At 41.3% G+C, this 17,216-nt stretch overlaps 1 protein-coding gene across 2 annotated transcripts in view; it reads right to left on the bottom strand.

The window, feature by feature from the left end:
• The window catches only part of clcn2c (chloride channel 2c), a 611,909-nt gene that overhangs the window by 307,013 nt on the left and 287,680 nt on the right, over nt 1-17,216 (bottom strand). For both annotated transcript variants that reach the window (XM_043702310.1, XM_043702311.1), the window contains one exon: nt 12,582-12,710. In XM_043702310.1, the coding sequence (XP_043558245.1) occupies nt 12,582-12,710 (129 nt within the window). The remainder of the gene's footprint in view (nt 1-12,581; nt 12,711-17,216) is intronic.

The raw sequence follows: 17,216 nt of genomic DNA, 5'->3' as shown, positions 1-17,216 counted from the left end.
CCACTCCCAACACCCTCCCCTGCAACCGCAAGAAATGCAAAACTTGCGCCCACACCTCCCCCCTCACTTCCCTCCAAGACCCCAAGGGATCCTTCCATATCTGTCAGAAATTCACCTGCACCTCCACACACATCATTTACTGCATCCACTGCACCCGATGTGGCCTCCTATACATTGAGGAGACAGGCCACCTACTTGCGGAACGTTTCAGAGAACACCTCTGGGACGCCCGCACCAACCAACCCAACTGCTCCGTGGATGAACACTTTAACTTCCCCTCACACTTCGCCAAGGACATGCAGGTCCTTGGCCTTCCCCATCGCCAGACCATGGCAACACGACGCCTGGAGGAAGATCGCCTCATCTTCCACCTAGGAACCCTCCAACCACTAGGGATGAATGCAGATTTCTCCAGCTTTCGCATTTCCCCTCCCCCCACCTTATCTCAGTGCCAACCCTCAGACTCAGCACCGCCTTCTTGACCTGCAATCTTCTTCCCGACCTCTCTGCCCCCACCCCCTCTCTGGCCTATCACCCTCACCTTAACCTCCTTCCACCTATCGTATTCCCAACGCCCCTCCCCCAAGTCCCTCTTCCCTACCTTTTACCTTAGCTTGCTTGGCGCACCCTCCTCATCCTGAAGAAGGGCTTACGCCCGAAACGTTGATTCTCCTGTTCCTTTGATGCTGCCTGACCTGCTGCGCTTTTCCAGCAACACATTTTGAAGCTCTGATCTCCAGCATCTGCAGTCCTCACTTTCTCCTAGTTCTATTAGCATTTACAGAATGTAAAATAGAATGAAGTTAAAAATCACACAACGCCATGTTAGAGTCCAACAGGTTTATTTGGAAGCACTAGATTTCAGAGTTCTGCTGCTTCATCAGGTGGTTGTGAAGTATAAGATTGTAAGACATAGAAATTACATGTTGAAAAAGACCTGGATTGTTTGTTCAGTCCTTCATCTTTTAGAATGACCATGTTGGTTTCAGTTTTTTCATATGTAAATCACAGGACTTTTCCCAGAATCCCAGAAAAAACATTCCGGGATTTACATATGAAAGAACTGAAACCAACGTGGTTTTTTTAAAAGATGAGAGACTGAACAAACAATCCAGGACTTTTCCAATACATCATTTCAGTTGCATCACACTGTAAACTTTTCCTATAAATTCTGTGCTTTCGATCTTATACTCCACAACCACCTGATGAAGGAGCAGCTCTCCGAAAGCTCATGCGTCCGAATAAACCTGTTGGGCTATAACCTGGTGTTGTGCGATTTTTAACTTTGTGCACCCCAGTTCAACACCAGTACCTACAAATCATAAATTAGAACAGGTTATGACATTATAGGCGTGCACCCCAGTTGAAGGGCACACATCATAACCTGTCTTTACTCCTAACACATGTTGATTATCTACAAATTCTTCTGTTTTTAATTCAGAATTCCAGCCTCAATTTACGGTTATGTAATTAAACATAACTGCACGCAGTGTTTTCCTGTATTTTCTACAGCAGTTAATCATAAGGCGATTCAACAGATTGGGAACTTATAGTCAACACAATTTGCTAATACTGTGCAGAACCTACACTAATGTAACCTCTTGTTTAATGGAACATTCAGTTCCAGCCACGTAAACTGCATTATTAAGATTCAATTTTCATTTCTTTCCCAAATAGGATCAATAGTACATTATTTGAGCAAGACCCTGGGCTGTCATTCTTCATCAGTCACACACGGTCACAGCAGCAAGAAAACAATATGGCTATGCATTTGAGATTAATGAACTAACAAAGTGCAACAAAAATGGAAACATTCCAGAAAAATATCTTGAACTCATACCCAATAATAATTTGCAACATTCTTGTGTTGCGTGTCAGATGCATAATTGGCATTCATGTCTTTGTGTTTACAAACAGCTCTGCTTCATTAACTTGTAGCTGCAAATACAAAACAATTAAATTCATACTCCAGTGCCTCAGTCAGAGAACAGAAGTACTACCTAGGGATGATGTTGAAATGGGAATAATACTAACTGTTTTCACTTACCTGAAGCTGGATTTGGATTTAATACAGTCACAAACAATTTAGTTTACAATGCACCAAAAATTAAAAGTTGATGTCTTGCCTTCATTTCCACCATGAAGTCAAGAGCGAGTGATGGATCATCGTTCTTGACAATTCTGTCAGACGCACTATGGATCAGATCATGAGTTGCAGACGTTTAGTGGAGCATGCTTACCTAACCTCTAACATGGCTATAAGTAGGTTGATTGCAGGTCGATGTAAGGACAGACAGATAACAATAAACATCAAACTTGTACTTGGAAATGTAATTTGATTTTGAATGCTGTTCAAATGGCAGTGTTCTTTAAAAGAAAAGTAGCAAGATATGTTTTTTGGATGAATTATTCAGCCAAGAAAATAGTGTGGGATTTTCTAAGTGAAGTTGCATCTTTTTACAAAAGTTCACTATTTTCTTTTAAAGTAATACTTTCTTTTAAAGTTTATCAGTTTTAGATTCTTTTTATTTGTTAATGAGACATGAGCATCGGCTGGTCAGCATTTATTGCTCACCTCCGGTAACCCTGGAGAAGATGGTGGGAAACCACTGTATTCCTTGGGGTGTAAGAACACTTGCTGTTAGGAAGAATGCTCCAGAATTTTGCCTGAGTAATAGTGAAGAAACAATGATATAGTTCCACGACAGGATGGTGAGAGACTTGGAGGGGTTTGTGCTCTGGTTATGATGTCTGGATTACTTGGAACAAAGTATAGAAGACCTGCATACTTATGGTGATTGAACAAATGAACAAAGGGAAATAAATTGTAATATGCCGGACAGGGAGGAAGCAATAAATTAACCAGGCTTGTAATCTCTTAGTGACTCTCAACATTAATATTTCCATCCAAATGGTGCAACTGTAGTGGAATGAGGAACACTTATCTATACATTAGCCAAGCTCTTTAATTTTTGACAGAAGTCTAAGGAACCTATGCATTAGTTCAACATCTCTGGGTGCAATGATCTCATGGAGGTGGTGAAAAACGCAAAAATGTAGCAGTGTTCTTAAAAAAGGAGCAGATATGTTTTTGGATAAATTATGCAACCAAGAAAATTGTGTGAGATTTGCAACGTGAGGTTGTGTGCTTTTACCCGTATCCCTCTAAACCCTTCCTATTCATTTAAACATCCAGATGCCTTTTAAATGTTGCAATTGTACCAAATTGCACCATTTGCTCTGGTACCTCATTCCAGTCATGCACCACCCTCTGTGTGAAAATGTTGCCCCTTAGGTCCCTATTATATTTTTCTCCTCTCACCCTAAATCTATGCCCCTTAGTTCTGGACTCTCCCACCCCAAATCAACTGTATTTGAGAAGTGATTCTGAGCGGAGAAGGAACAAAAATGGACTTGTAATAACAACTATGAAAGACACTCTCCTTATATTTTCACAGCACAATTTAGAAGAACATCCATTCATTGAGAATTCAAATACTGGCAAATGGGACTAGATTAGGTTGGTATATCTGGTTGGCATGGACCAGTTGGACCAAAGGATCTGTTTCTGTGTTGTACATCTGTGTAACTCTATGCCTCTGTGTAGCAAACTGAGCCTGGAGAGATATTTCTCACCACCTCTGCAATTATGAGCTCAGCAAGAAGATCCATGGTGGAACTTCTCTATTGGCCACCAACTAAAACCAATTAAATGGTCAATTAGCAACCACTTAAAGGCTTCAATAAGCCTACCTCCCTGATTACCCGCCAGACCACACCATGGGTGCTGGGGATAAAATAAGCACTACCGCACTTAGGTGGTAGTGTGGGGATTTAAAAAAAAAAAGAAAAAAAAAAGAAAAAAGAAAAAAAAAGAAAAGAAAAGAAAAAAAAAAAAATTACCCGCCAGACACAGAATATAGGTAGGTTTAAAAGTCTACCCGAGTGAAAGTTGTAATAAAAAGAGTAAGCTGGGATAAGTCTGTTAGATTGAGTTTAAGGTGGAAGCCCACATCAAGTAGAAACATCTTCTTCTTCAGTATATCTATTTTATCATCGCTTGAGTTTGTTTTATTTACTCTGTAGAGTAGAGATTCTTTCAATGTTTTAATACAATCCTTGTATCCCATACTTTTGTATCCTTATTTCTTCCATACATCATACTTTTCTCAAATAATTATGGTCTATCAAGACAGTTCCCAACAAATATCTGATTCATCCGGTATTCTCATCACAAGTATATTTGGTAATTCGGTGCTAAAAGACAGTCAAGAAGTTGAAACTATTCCCTGTTTCAATTCTTTTCCCTGTGGAAGACATAGCTTTTTTTTTAAAATGGGTTATTCTCCAATGCATCAGCTGAGGCCAACAAATCATGATGCAAACCAACCTCCCACTGATACGCCATTTCTCATGGACCCAGCTCATAAGAAGATTCTAACAAGTCGGTGTATGAATGTCAATTTAATTTTGTATCAGAATGACATTAAACGTGCCAAGGTAGTTTAACTGGATTCTCAGCAGACACTCAGAACATACAAGTTCCCATGTTGGTTATTTGTAAAGTTGTCACAAAACATGATACTGAAACTTGTCAGCTAACATTGACCAATTTATCATTTCCTAAAAACAAAATAGTTGAATTGGTGAGGGAAAATAGTGATAGGTCATGTTATTAAGATTTATACACACTAACAAATTTTGGTTTCAGGGTACAAATGGAATATCAATTTATTTTTGTATCGCCAAAGTATTTTCCTTTTACAAATGATAAGACAGTATATTCAGCTTTGTGTATTGATTTCTATTTAAGGCAGGGTGCCAAACATTTTCAGGTACAGAGAAAGAAGAACAGTAGCAGTTCACAGTCAAACTATGATTTATAATACTAATTCTGAATTTACTTTAATTCTACCAGCTCCATGAGGATGTTGGGAATCATATGGACATTTATTCACAGATCACAGATTTATTTACATAAAGGGATATTTGTGTATGCTTTCATTTTAAATATATGCAACTAGTTAGTTTTGTCCAGATTTTCATGAGTACTTAGAATAATGGGTTGTGCTATTCACTTTGTAAAGTTACCCAAAAATATTTTCATGCTTGTCAGGAGAAATTTATCTAATGAAAACAAAAGGCTGCAGATGCTGGAGACCCAAAATAAAAACAGAAGAAGCTGAACAAGAAACTCAGCAGGTCAGGTAGCATTTGTGGAGACAGAAATATAGTTAATGTTTTGAAACAACATGTTATGAAGATGTGGGTGTACTGTACCTTTAAGAGTATTAAAAACTAGCAGAACTACCTGACAGCATCAAGTGTTCTGAACAAGATACAATGTAACGTGTGGTTCAGTAGCTAGGGTAGCTGGTCACCTGGAAATGATAAAATTGATTCAAGTTAGGCCAATCCTTTTAAATTATACACCCCCACTCCTCCCCCCCCCCAAAAAAACAAACTCCAATCAGGTTTGAATTTAGTTTATTGACAACCTTAAAAGCCAATGACACAATCCAATGCTTTGGGGGTATAAGACCGGGAAAATTGAGAGGAGAATGGCCAAGCCAATGACATCTGCAAACTGCCTGGAGAAAACTTCTCTTAAAGGTACCTTTATTGATCAGTAACCTGTGAAGAAGAAGATAAGAAGGCTGAGGAAGATGGAAGATTCGACATCTGGCTGGTTTTGAAAATTTGAATTATTGGTAAACCTTAATCAATGGTTTTATTGGACTAATATTATAGAAGGGAAAGTAAAAGATAGGTTAGAGGAAGGAGTTATAATTAGTTGTCAGATAATTATTTTCTGTTATACTTGAAGAAATAAAGTTGTTAATTGGTACTTCAAATAATTCTTGGCCTCTTGAATTTTCACAGATTACTGCACGGGATAAATCTTCTGTGTTGCTGGGGTAAATTAAGCAGGAGGGTTTACCCTGTGTCGTAACAAACTGCATAGAGGCCAGTGTCCCATCACCAAACCACCCTTTATTTACTATTACACAGTACAATGGTTGTGGCCAGCCAGCTTGGAGTCAGTCATCAACTGAAGGGATCCTGTTTATCTTGAGCAGTCAAAGCTTTCCTGATTCCCCTAGGTTAACAAACCCAAGAACCTCATAGTTAATCTGGTGTCAATCACTACATCCCTCCCCCACACTGCCCCACTTCCAGACATGTAGGCCTAGTCTTTCAATTGTATATTATCTTGAAGTGTTTTGGTCCTAAGTCCAGTTCCTCTGACTTGGACTCAGACACAGATAGCATATACCAGATTGTGGCCTATCTCTTGCATCCAGAATGTCTTGGAAGAGTCTCCACCTCTTTTTCTGTTGGCAAAGATATCAAGGCTGCATTCAGTTTGGAATCTGAGGTTTCCTCGGCACTAGACACAGGCGGAGCACCAACAGTTTCTGACAGGCCTTCAGGCTGTTATGAAGGCCCAGGTAGGTTTTGACAAAATGTCTGCCATTTCACCTTCCCCACCACGTCTGGAGATATCAGGATTAACCTGGTGTAGAATCTTCTCACAGTCTGCAACTCAGCTGGAGCTATCCTTGATGTTGTGTGCGGGGTGTTGGGGAGATTTCACTGGGGTGTTTAATGTAGGGCTAGGGAGGGTGACACTAGTTCTGCAACAGACATTTCTAGCCCTGAAATGGTTAACAACAGCCAAGCGAGCTGCTGCTGGCGACTGCATGAGTACCTGGCTGGAGCTTGTAAGGGATATGCATAATGTTAATTAAATCTTGGAGCCTGTAAATACCAGCCAGTATCAATTGCCCCATCGATACTCGGGATTAATAAAGAAACCGATCGGAATCTGTAACTGTTAGACAAGTGTGAATTGCTCTATCGGAACCTGTAACTGTTAAGTGTGAATGGCTCTATTTAAGTCTAAAGTTGATAAGTGTAATTGTCAATTTAGTTAAACTGAAACTATTGAAAATGGCTAGCCTGTCAGACGCATAGTAATTCCTTGAAACAATGAACTATTGAATACAGGATCGGAACCGCTCCCGGGGATGGCTGAGCCATTGTCAAGCACAGCAGGAGCTGGACAGGCACTTCGATGCGGCCAATAGGAGGACGGATCCCCAGCGCGCGCAGATGAATGGACCAATGGGGAAGGCGAACTGACCGGGGATTCCAGGCAGCGCGAAGTATAATTGTGTCAAGTTTGAACGAGAAGGGAGAACGCCTTCTCCAACGAATGCATGCTTGTAGATTCGTTGTACCAGTTAAGATTCTGTGAATAAACTGCTGTCTGCGTCTAACCATAGTTGCCAGTGTGAGTCTCTCCTTCCGAAAGAACATGCAAAGACGGGACCCCACGGGTCCGTCTTAACAGGGGTGATCCTATAATCGAACAAACCAGGATAGCTTGATCTCAATTGATGCTGTAGGCTGCTTAGTTAAATCTGCCTTCAATGTTTGGATTGCTCTTTCTGCTGGACCATTGGATGACGGATGGTATGGTGCTGTCCTTATGTGCCAAATGCCATTGGACTTGAGGAAATATTTGAATTTGCTGCTGGTAAATGACGTCCCACTGTGTGAGACCAATACTTCTGGGCATCGTATATCGCAAACAATGCTCTCAGTTTCTCAATCGTCTTCCCTGATATTGGTGAACAGACTTTATGCACATTCAACCACTTTGAATGGGCATCAATAATACCAGGAACATTGAGCCCATGAAAGGAGCGGTATAGTCAACATGCAACTGAGTACATGGTTTACCCAGCCATTCCCACGAACGTGAAGGTGTTGCTGGTGGGAACTTTCATCCTTTTTGGCAATCTGGGCACTGCCCCGCCAACACAGCTATGTCATCATCCAACCCTGACCACCACACATCGATTTTTGCCAGAATCTTCATCTTGGAAACTCCTGGATGACCTTGGAGTTTGACCAGTATCTGGCAGTGACCTTTACTCGTGACAATCATTCTTGCTCCCCATAGTAATATGCCATCCTTGATCATGAATCTTTCTCAACCAATTCTGCCCAATAGGTTTGGGCCCAAGACTTTTACAGCCATCATGGGTAATTGCACCAACTGATTCTCATAGGAGTCTGGAACCAAAGTCGTACCTTTAATTTGCAATGGTTTCCCCCAGTGTATATTCTCAGTCTGTCTGAGGATTTGTGCAAGCATAAAGGTTGGAGAGCCAAGAGAATCTTATTAAAGATTAATTTTGCGACTACAGATACAACTGCGACCTCCATGGGAATTGAGTGACTATTTAATAAACATTAATTTTAATCGGTTCCAATTTGGACATGGCTAAGCAATTCAAGTATTCCAACCCACACACAGGGGAACTTTGCAGGGCAAGCACTCTTCTGGGTACTGGCCTCCAAGATTTCCTACTCAAGTTGATCTTGATCAGATGGGCCAATGGGCTGAGGAGTGGCAGATGGAGATTAATTTAGACCAATGGGAGGTGCTGCATTTTGGAAAAGTAAATCAGAACTGGACTTATGCACTTAATGGTAAGGTGCTGGGGAGTGTTCCTGAACAGAGAGACCTTGGAGTGCAGATTCATAGTTCCTTGAAAGTGGAGTCGCAGGTAGATAGGATAGTGAAAGTGTATAGTATGTTTTTCTTTATTGGTCAGAGCACTGAGTATAGGAGTTGGGAGGTCACAATTGTGACTGTAGAGGACATTGGTTAGGCCACTTTTGGAAAATTGCGTGCAATTCTGGTCTCCTTCCTATTGGAAGAATGTTGTGAAACTTGAAAGGGCTCAGAAGGATTTACAAGGATGTTGCCAGGGTTGGAGGGTTTGAGCTATAGGGAGAGGCTGAACAGGCTGGGGCTGGTTTTGCTGGAGGGTCAGGTGACCTTATAGAGGTTTACAAAATCATGAGGGACGTGGAAGGAGTAAATAGACAAGGTCTTTTCCCCAAGTTGGGAGAGTCCAGAACTAGAGGACATAGGTTTAGGGTGAGAGGGAAAAGATATAAAAGGACCTAAGGAGCAACTGTTTCACTCAGAGGGTGGTAAGTGTATGGAAATGAGCTGCTAGTGGAAGTGGTGGAGACTGGTACAATTACAGCACTTAAAAGGCATCTAGATAGGTATATGAATAGGAAGTGTTTAGAGGGATATGCACCAAGTGCTAACCTTACCGAGGTTAGGTTCGGATATCTGGTTGGCATGGATGAGTTGAACCGAAGGGTCTGTTTCTGTGCTGTAAATCTCTGACTCTATAACTCTAAGTCAGGCCTTGTAGGACTCCTTTGCTGCCCTGAATCTGCAAACGAGCAGCAAGTAAAACGGCTTGCCGACCCAGAACGGTTTAGCCACTTGGTTGAGGCTCGGCTTTGTTGTGGGGTTAGGTTATGGGTTGGCCTATGGTCCCTCTGCTCAGGACATGTCCTGCATGAGGCTCTGCAATTGCTTACACTCACGTGGTGTTTTTCAAGCTCAGTTGGGCAGGTGAGGGAGTCCACCTCGATTGGGTTGTCCTGTAGTTCCCATGCTCCACTTGCCACATTGTCTAATGACAAAGCCAGTTGTAGTGCCTGTTTGAAGTCCAGTTGGGCTTCAGCTAGTAAGCATCTTTGCATGGTTACATCATTAATCCCGCATTTCAAAGTATTAGCATCTCATTCAGGGTTAACCCAAAATCACATTTCTCTCCTAGTCATTGTAACCTCATCAAAAATCCCAATATGGATTCCCCAAGTTCTTGAACAGCTGAATAAAACTGATAGCATCTCAGGATTAGAGGTGGTTTGGGGTCATAGTATTCTTTAATCAACTCTGTCAACTCCTGGAAGGTTTGAGTGTCTGGTACCTCTGGGAAAGTTAAGCTCCTTATAACCAAAAATGCTTCAGGTCCGCACACAGTCAGAAGAATTACTCACTTCAACTACCCCCATGTCATTTGCCAAGAAAGAGAATTGCATTCTTTCCATATACTGGGCCCAGTCTTCAACAGCAGAGTCAAATGAATCAAACTTCCCAAATGGAGGTATGATGCCAGAAATGCTTACGCCAACTCCAAGATGACAGTTGCAAGCAATGATCTTCAGGCACATCCTGTTTTCTCCCATCGCCACTGAAATAACTGCAGAGAGGCCAGTATCCTGTCACCAAATCACCCTTTATTTACTACTGCACAGTACACTGGCTGTAGCCAGCCAGCTTGGAGTCAGTCCTCGGGTGAGGAGATTCTAATCTTCTGGATATATTGGTCAGCCAAGATTTTCCCAAATGGGACTGTTAACCTGAACCTTGTAGCAAACAAGATCCACCTTTTCCAATCACTACATGTTTTGAGTCCAATGACTCTTATTAGATTCAAAATGTTAAAGCTTTTTCTCTCTCCACAGATGGTTGTTGAATTGCCAAGGTACTTCAGCACGGTTTTTATTTCAGTTGAAATTGCTACGGGTGCAGGCATCTGATTCAACGTGCCCCTTCTATAGGGGAACTAACATCTGTCAGTACAGAGATTAACAGCCAATCAAACCGCACAATTCTTAATAAGACTGCAAATCACAAGTGTGAAAAATAGAAATTGTATTTACCATTGGAGGAATCTAAATAAAGGATTGGATGTACATGTCAAGTTAGGACACAGACACAAAATATAAAAACAAAACCAAAAATATGGAAGTTAACATTTTTCTCAAGAAAGGAGTTTCTGCAATTCTAAAACTAACTTTGAGGCCAAAGTGGTTGATTGACAGTACTTCTTGCCAACGAAACATTTAAAAGTCAGTTACTTTTGATTGAATAAGGTCTAACATTTGTATTTCTCCTTAGTGTGAGAACACTGGCTAGTTAGCCCAAATTTGAGGTAGTTCAATGATCTCCACATGATTTGTATCTAGAATACATACAAAGCTTAACAACATAGCTTATTGGGGATCAGGTGTCTCTGACAGCAACTTCTGCACTTCCATATTTAACTGCATCACCAGTGCAGAACTTCAGAATTGGCTGTCAGCTTTACCCTATAATAACATCAAGCAGCAACTATGTTGCCACTATTAACGCAATCACTGAGCCACCATCAAATCAAAAGAATGGACGCAACTTAGTGAAAATGACAAATGAATGCTCAGTTGGTAGTATTCTCACTTCTAAATCACAAGGTACTGTGTCTAAATCACAAGGTACTGTGTCCAAATCCCACTCCTGGGCTTGAGTGCAAAAATCAAGGCTGACATTCCAGTGCACTACAGAGGGTGCCATTTTTCAGACAGGTTGTTAAACATAGGCTCCATCTGTCTTTTTGGTTAGATGTAAAGGATCCCATGGCACTACTTTCAAAAGAAGAGCAAGGGAGTTATCCCGAGTGTCTTGGCCAATATTTAATTCCTCAATCAACATCACAAAAACAGATTACCCAGTCATTATCACATTGTCAATTATGGGAGATTGTTCTGTACATGTTATCTGCCACTTTTCCAATATTAAACTGTGATAGTTTCAAAACTGCCTTGTTGGCTGTACTTTGAGGCATCTGGTCGTCATGAAATTCGCTATAAAAATGAAGTCTTTTTTCTTCAGTACAACCAGCTTTCACATTAAATTATTCACAGAATAAGATTTGTTTTGTTTATTACTTGGAACAAGATTGGAAGTGTGAGTATAATTACAACAAAAATAGCAGTTGCCCTGAAAGGAAATACGCATGTATGAGTAGACATGTGAGTTACCAAGCACTATTAATGGAATTGTGAACATTAGTAACCCAGGAATAACAGAAAACTTTGTTTTGTTGGAGATGGGTAGAAACAATAGCCAAGTTGGTTTGACTAGAATTACCCATACGGGATAATGTTGTGTGATCAATTCAGAAATTTCCTCATGTCTTAATGCTACAGGAGATTAAAACGGTTATGAAATTTGTTGCAGCGTTTGAAGTTATTTTAAGACAATGTACAAAATAATGTATTAATAAATTTGCAAGGAACTGCTCTATTTACGTTTGCAGTTCAGTGCTTGAAAGAAAATATTAACTCACTGAAATCCACCTCTGAGGACAACCAGGTTGTGTTGATGAATGGAAAAGGTACAAATTATTTTGAATAGTCTTGAAAAGAGAAGTCACTCTTAAAGCTTTTTGTCAAGGACAACTAATGGAATCCCATATGCCAAATTATCAAAACAACTTACACTACAGTAGAACAGCGGTGGGTATTGGTTGGCTAGTCAAATCTAGTGATTGTCAACGCCTTACCACAGAGAATGCAAGTGAACTAAGCTCCTATGCTTCTGCACAATGCATTAAAAAAAAGAGGCTTGAGAATATTCCATTTGTTTGTAGTGATCAAGCCATTGCATATGAATACATGTCACTTCTAGTATGAGTGATTAAGCCATGTTAAAGGACTTGATAATATTAAGTTGGTTAGTCTAACTATCTCCACACTTAGGATTGTTCACCAATCATGGAATCACATCTAACAATAGACATTTTATGCAAGGTAAAATAATCTCAAATTATTTATAGAAAAATCACAACGAAGAACTAGTTAACACTATGCTAGATTGGTGCACAATCATTAACATGTTTTAGATAATAAATATTATGAAAAGTGGCACATACCTACAGCCTGTGGAGCAATGATCTGGACAAATCCTGCTGAGAATGTTATAAGAACAACAGGGTAAGTGACCCAGGCCAAGTACTGCAGAGAAACATTGTGCTCTAGGCCACTGTACATCCATTTCTGAGCTGCGGAAACAAGCAATGATACAATATTAAAGTAAATTCTAGGGAGCTGTGTGTAAACATCTTTAAATCTGCTCACACTACATGCTTAATGTACAGCAATATACATGATGACTAAGCACATGAAAAAGGCTGTTTCAAAACCTTTCATGGAATGCATAAAGATATTCTATAGAGTCATTCAGCATGGAAACAGAGCCTTCGGTCCAACTCATCCATGCCGACCAGGTTTCCTAAACTGATTACTCCCATTTGCCTGCATTTGGCCCATATCCTTATAAACCTTTTCTATTCATGTACCTGTCCAAATGTCTTTTAAATGTTGTAATTGTACCAGCCTCTATCACTTCCTCTGGCAGCTCATTCCATACAAGCACCACCCTCTGTATGAAAAAATTGCCCCTCAGGTGCCTTTCCCTTCTCACCTTAAACCTATGCCCTCTAGTTTTGGGCTCCCCTATGCTCGGAAAAAGACTTTGGCTATTCACCCTATTCATGCCTCTCATGATTTTCCAAACTTGTATAAAGGTCATCCCTCAGCCTCTGACTCCAACCTCCCAAGGAAAAAGAATCCCAGCCTATTCAGCGTCTCCTTAGAACTCAAACCCTCCAGTCCCGGCAACATCCTTGTAAATCTTTTCTGAACCCTTTCACATTTAATAACATCGTTCCTGTAGCAGAGCAACAGAATAGTTTGGAGTATTCTAAAAATGGCCTCACTAATGTCTTGTATAATTGCAAATAACAGCCCAACTCCTATACTCAATGCTCTGACTAATGAAGGTAAATATGCCAAATGTCTTTTTCACCATCCTGCCTATCTGCAATTCCACTTTCAAGGACACCTGCCCACCTTGGTCCCTCTGTTCAACAACACTCTCCAGGGCCCGACCATTAACTATATAAGTCCTGCCCTGGTTTGCCTTAGCAAAATGCAACACCTCACATTTATCAAAATTAAATTCCGTCTGCCACCTGTCAGATCAATGGTTCCCATAGTTTCATTAACTTGCAATTTAGAATTAAAGCTCACATTTCCAAAGAACGGTGTCATGACATTGATGAATTGCATTCAGTGAACCTCAAGGTCTTATTTTAACTTGGAGTTTATTATGGGGTGAGTAGTACACTCAACATGAGAATTAAGTCATTTGAGGTGGGGTTTTGAAAATCAAACCTCTGAGAAAATAACTTTCATGAAACAGAGTTTTAGAAGATTTTAAACAAACTAGTTTTGTTTGAATATTAGTAAGACAGATCACACATTGATTAACTATATTATTTACAAGTTAAAGCCTATATTATTGCTTTCCATTTTCTTCCTTTTCTAATTGTATAAAAGTAAGCAAATATGCAAAACCAGAAAGTCTATAGGGGATATGCAACAACCCTGCCTAGGTCTAATGCTCAAGGTCGCAGTTTTGCAGATACTGATCCGTCTCAGGCTTGAATTTGCTGGGACATGCACACTCATATTTGCACAGATTGTCATTTTTCAATACTTTTTTTGTTGCTGTTTCCAACATTTTGAAGCTTTTTGTAATTCAATCTTTTCAAAATCAACTCGCTTCTTCGTGGAAAGATAATAAATACTTTCAATATCTAACTAAAAGTAGTTGTGGAAATATGACAGCACCTTTATTGTACTTTTCACTCTAGCCGGACTCTACACTCATCATAACCAGAAGAATGCATCACTCCCAGGATATCCCAAAATGGACCAGCATCCTTTCTTCCGTTAGTCTGGAGCTGCTTTGCAGAAGTCCTGACATTTGACCTGGACATGCCAGACAAGGGAAATGTAGCACACCACTTTGTGGACAGGCATCAGGGGGTCCAGCTGGACAGGGTAGTGCAGAGAGAGGATATCCTCTATCCTCAGGACTATCAGACGAGACTACAACACCAGATCATGTCTGAGGTTAGCCCTTGGGTCAGTGCAGTCTCAGCCATCTGGAGGAGTACACAGCAACGTAGGAAGAAGGGGACCTGTCTCCAATACCTCACTCTGACTCTGTTACTGCACTGACCTCCTACCTAGGCTCATGCTCTACCACTCTCACTGTGGCCTGCAATATCTTACCCATTTGATCTCGCCTTTGACCACACACCCTGCATGCTCTCCATGCTGTTTACTCACTCAGTTGATCTGCCTCTCCACTTGCACCAATAGTAACTGCCATGCCACCAAATTTCATCTCCTGTAATGCCTGCCTCAACTACATTCCAGGAGGAAAACAACCCATAATATGGCACATCAAATGAAGATGGGTAACAGGCTGCCTGAAGTTCGGCTGCTCACATGTTATGAGGAGAGAGTCCTGAATTTGACCGCCTTGAGTGTGACTGACTGACCGACCACATCCAATCCACTGAACTCATATTGGACGCTTCCCTTAACACATGATGACAGGACCCCCTGAGCATGAGATATCACCCTTGACTTGACTGAGGACTACTGACAACCATGACAGACCTCCTGGCTTTGAGTCTACACTAAATGCAAAGGCAGCACAGATGTACTGTGGACCTAGTTTCTCTTCCTAAGGATCAAAGCACAGAAAGGCAAGGTGGGGCAGACATACCATGAGTATTCAGGTAGACTCAGCAGGCTCAGAGTGAGCATGTGTGCAGAGAGCAAGTGAATAGCCTGATGATGCAGCCCAGTCCAGACCATGTCCCTGAGCGCACAGTCTCCTTGCTGCAATATTACAATGTTAGTGACAAAAATGGAAATTGCTGGAAAAGCTTAGATGGTCTATCATAGAGTCATAGAGATGTACAGCATAGAAACAGATGCTTCGGTCCAACTCGTCCATGCCAACCAGATATCTTAAATCAATCTCGTCCCATTTGACAGCACTTGGTCCATATCCCTCTAAAGCCTTCCTCTTCATATACCCACCCAAATGCCTTTTAAATATTGTAATTGACCCAGCCTCCACCACTTCCTCTGCAGCTCATTTCATACACACACCACCCTCTGTGTGAAAATGTTACCCCTTAGGTCCCTTTTATATCTTTCCCCTCTCACCCTAAACCTATGCCCCCTACCCTATCCATGACCCTCATGATTTTATAAACCTCTGTAAGGTCACCCCTCAGCCTTTGACGCTCCAGAGAAAACAGCCCCAGCCTATTCAACCTCTCACTATAGCTCAAATCCTCTGAACCTGCCAACATCCTTGTAAGTCTTTTTCTGAACTCTTTCAAGTTTCACAACATCTTTCCAAAAAGAGGGAGACCAGGATTGCACACAATATTCCAAAAGTGACCTAACCAATGCCCTGTACTGCTGCAACATGACCTCCCAACTCCTATACTCAATGCTCTGATCTGTGGAGAGAAATCAAAGTTAACGTTTCAGGTCGAGTGACCCTTCCTCAGAACTGGACCCGAAATGTTAACTCTGATTTCTGTCCGCAGCTGCTGTCAGACTTGTTAAGCTTTTCCAGCAATTTCAATTTTTGTCTCTGATTTACAGTATCCGCAGTTCTTTTGGTTTTATTAGATTACTTTTAAATTACTTACAGTGTGGAAACAGGCCCTTCGGCCCAACAAGTCCACACTGACCCGCCGGAGTGCACCCACCAAGACCCATTCCCCTACATTCACCCCTGCACCTAACACTAGGGGCAATTTAGCATGGCCAATTCACCTAACCTGCACATTTTTGGACTGTGGGAGGAAACCGGAGCACCCAGAGGAAACCCACGCAGACACGGGGAGAATGTGCAAACTCCACACAGTCAGTCGCCTGAGGCGGGAACTGAACCCAGGTCTCTGACGCTGTGAGGCAGCGGTTCCATAAAAGGGCATGGATTGCACTGTCAAAGTCTACGTTGTATTAATCTAATGTCCTTTATGAGCCAAACGGTTCCATAAAGGGCCTGTACTGCCCTTACAATGACAGTTGCTGGTACAGCCTGAGGTGCAGTATTGAAGTAGAGAAGCATCCTCTGAGTGGATCAGAGATGTGCTAGGGTGGTTCTCAGAGACTGGCACATGTTAGATATCCATAGATATGAAATGGAGTGCAATTGGTGCCTAATATGGAGAGAGTAAACAGCAAGCTGAAGTTACCAGGTATCCCTCTCATTTCCATGTCAAGAATTCTCGGTGTCTGGTTTGCTGATGCCGGGTATGATAAAAAGCTGCATATTAATGAGGTGAGACCTGAAGTCAATAATATTGTTAACAAGAAAGACCATCCTCCCTTAATAGGTAACCATTCACTGCCTCGTGAGAACTTGGTCTCAATGCCTGGAACTTTGTTGTAAGCTGCAAGGAGCCATTTCCAACATTGACAAGCCTTGCTGGACTTCTCATACAATTCACATCATAGCCCACATCTTTCAGACTTCTGAAAGATTCCGCCTATATTTACAATAATCTCCAGTAACCTGGCTCAATATCACATATTGCACTGTCCCACACATAGGAGAAAGTGAGGATTGCAGATGCTGGAGATCAGAGTAGAAATGTGTGGCACTGGAAAAGCGCATCAGG

This window comes from Chiloscyllium plagiosum, chromosome 13 (assembly GCF_004010195.1).
Source record: "Chiloscyllium plagiosum isolate BGI_BamShark_2017 chromosome 13, ASM401019v2, whole genome shotgun sequence".
Lineage (NCBI taxonomy): Eukaryota > Metazoa > Chordata > Chondrichthyes > Orectolobiformes > Hemiscylliidae > Chiloscyllium > Chiloscyllium plagiosum.
The sequence above is the reverse complement of the archived record's forward strand: the minus strand, read 5'-3'. Positions and strand labels throughout refer to the sequence as shown.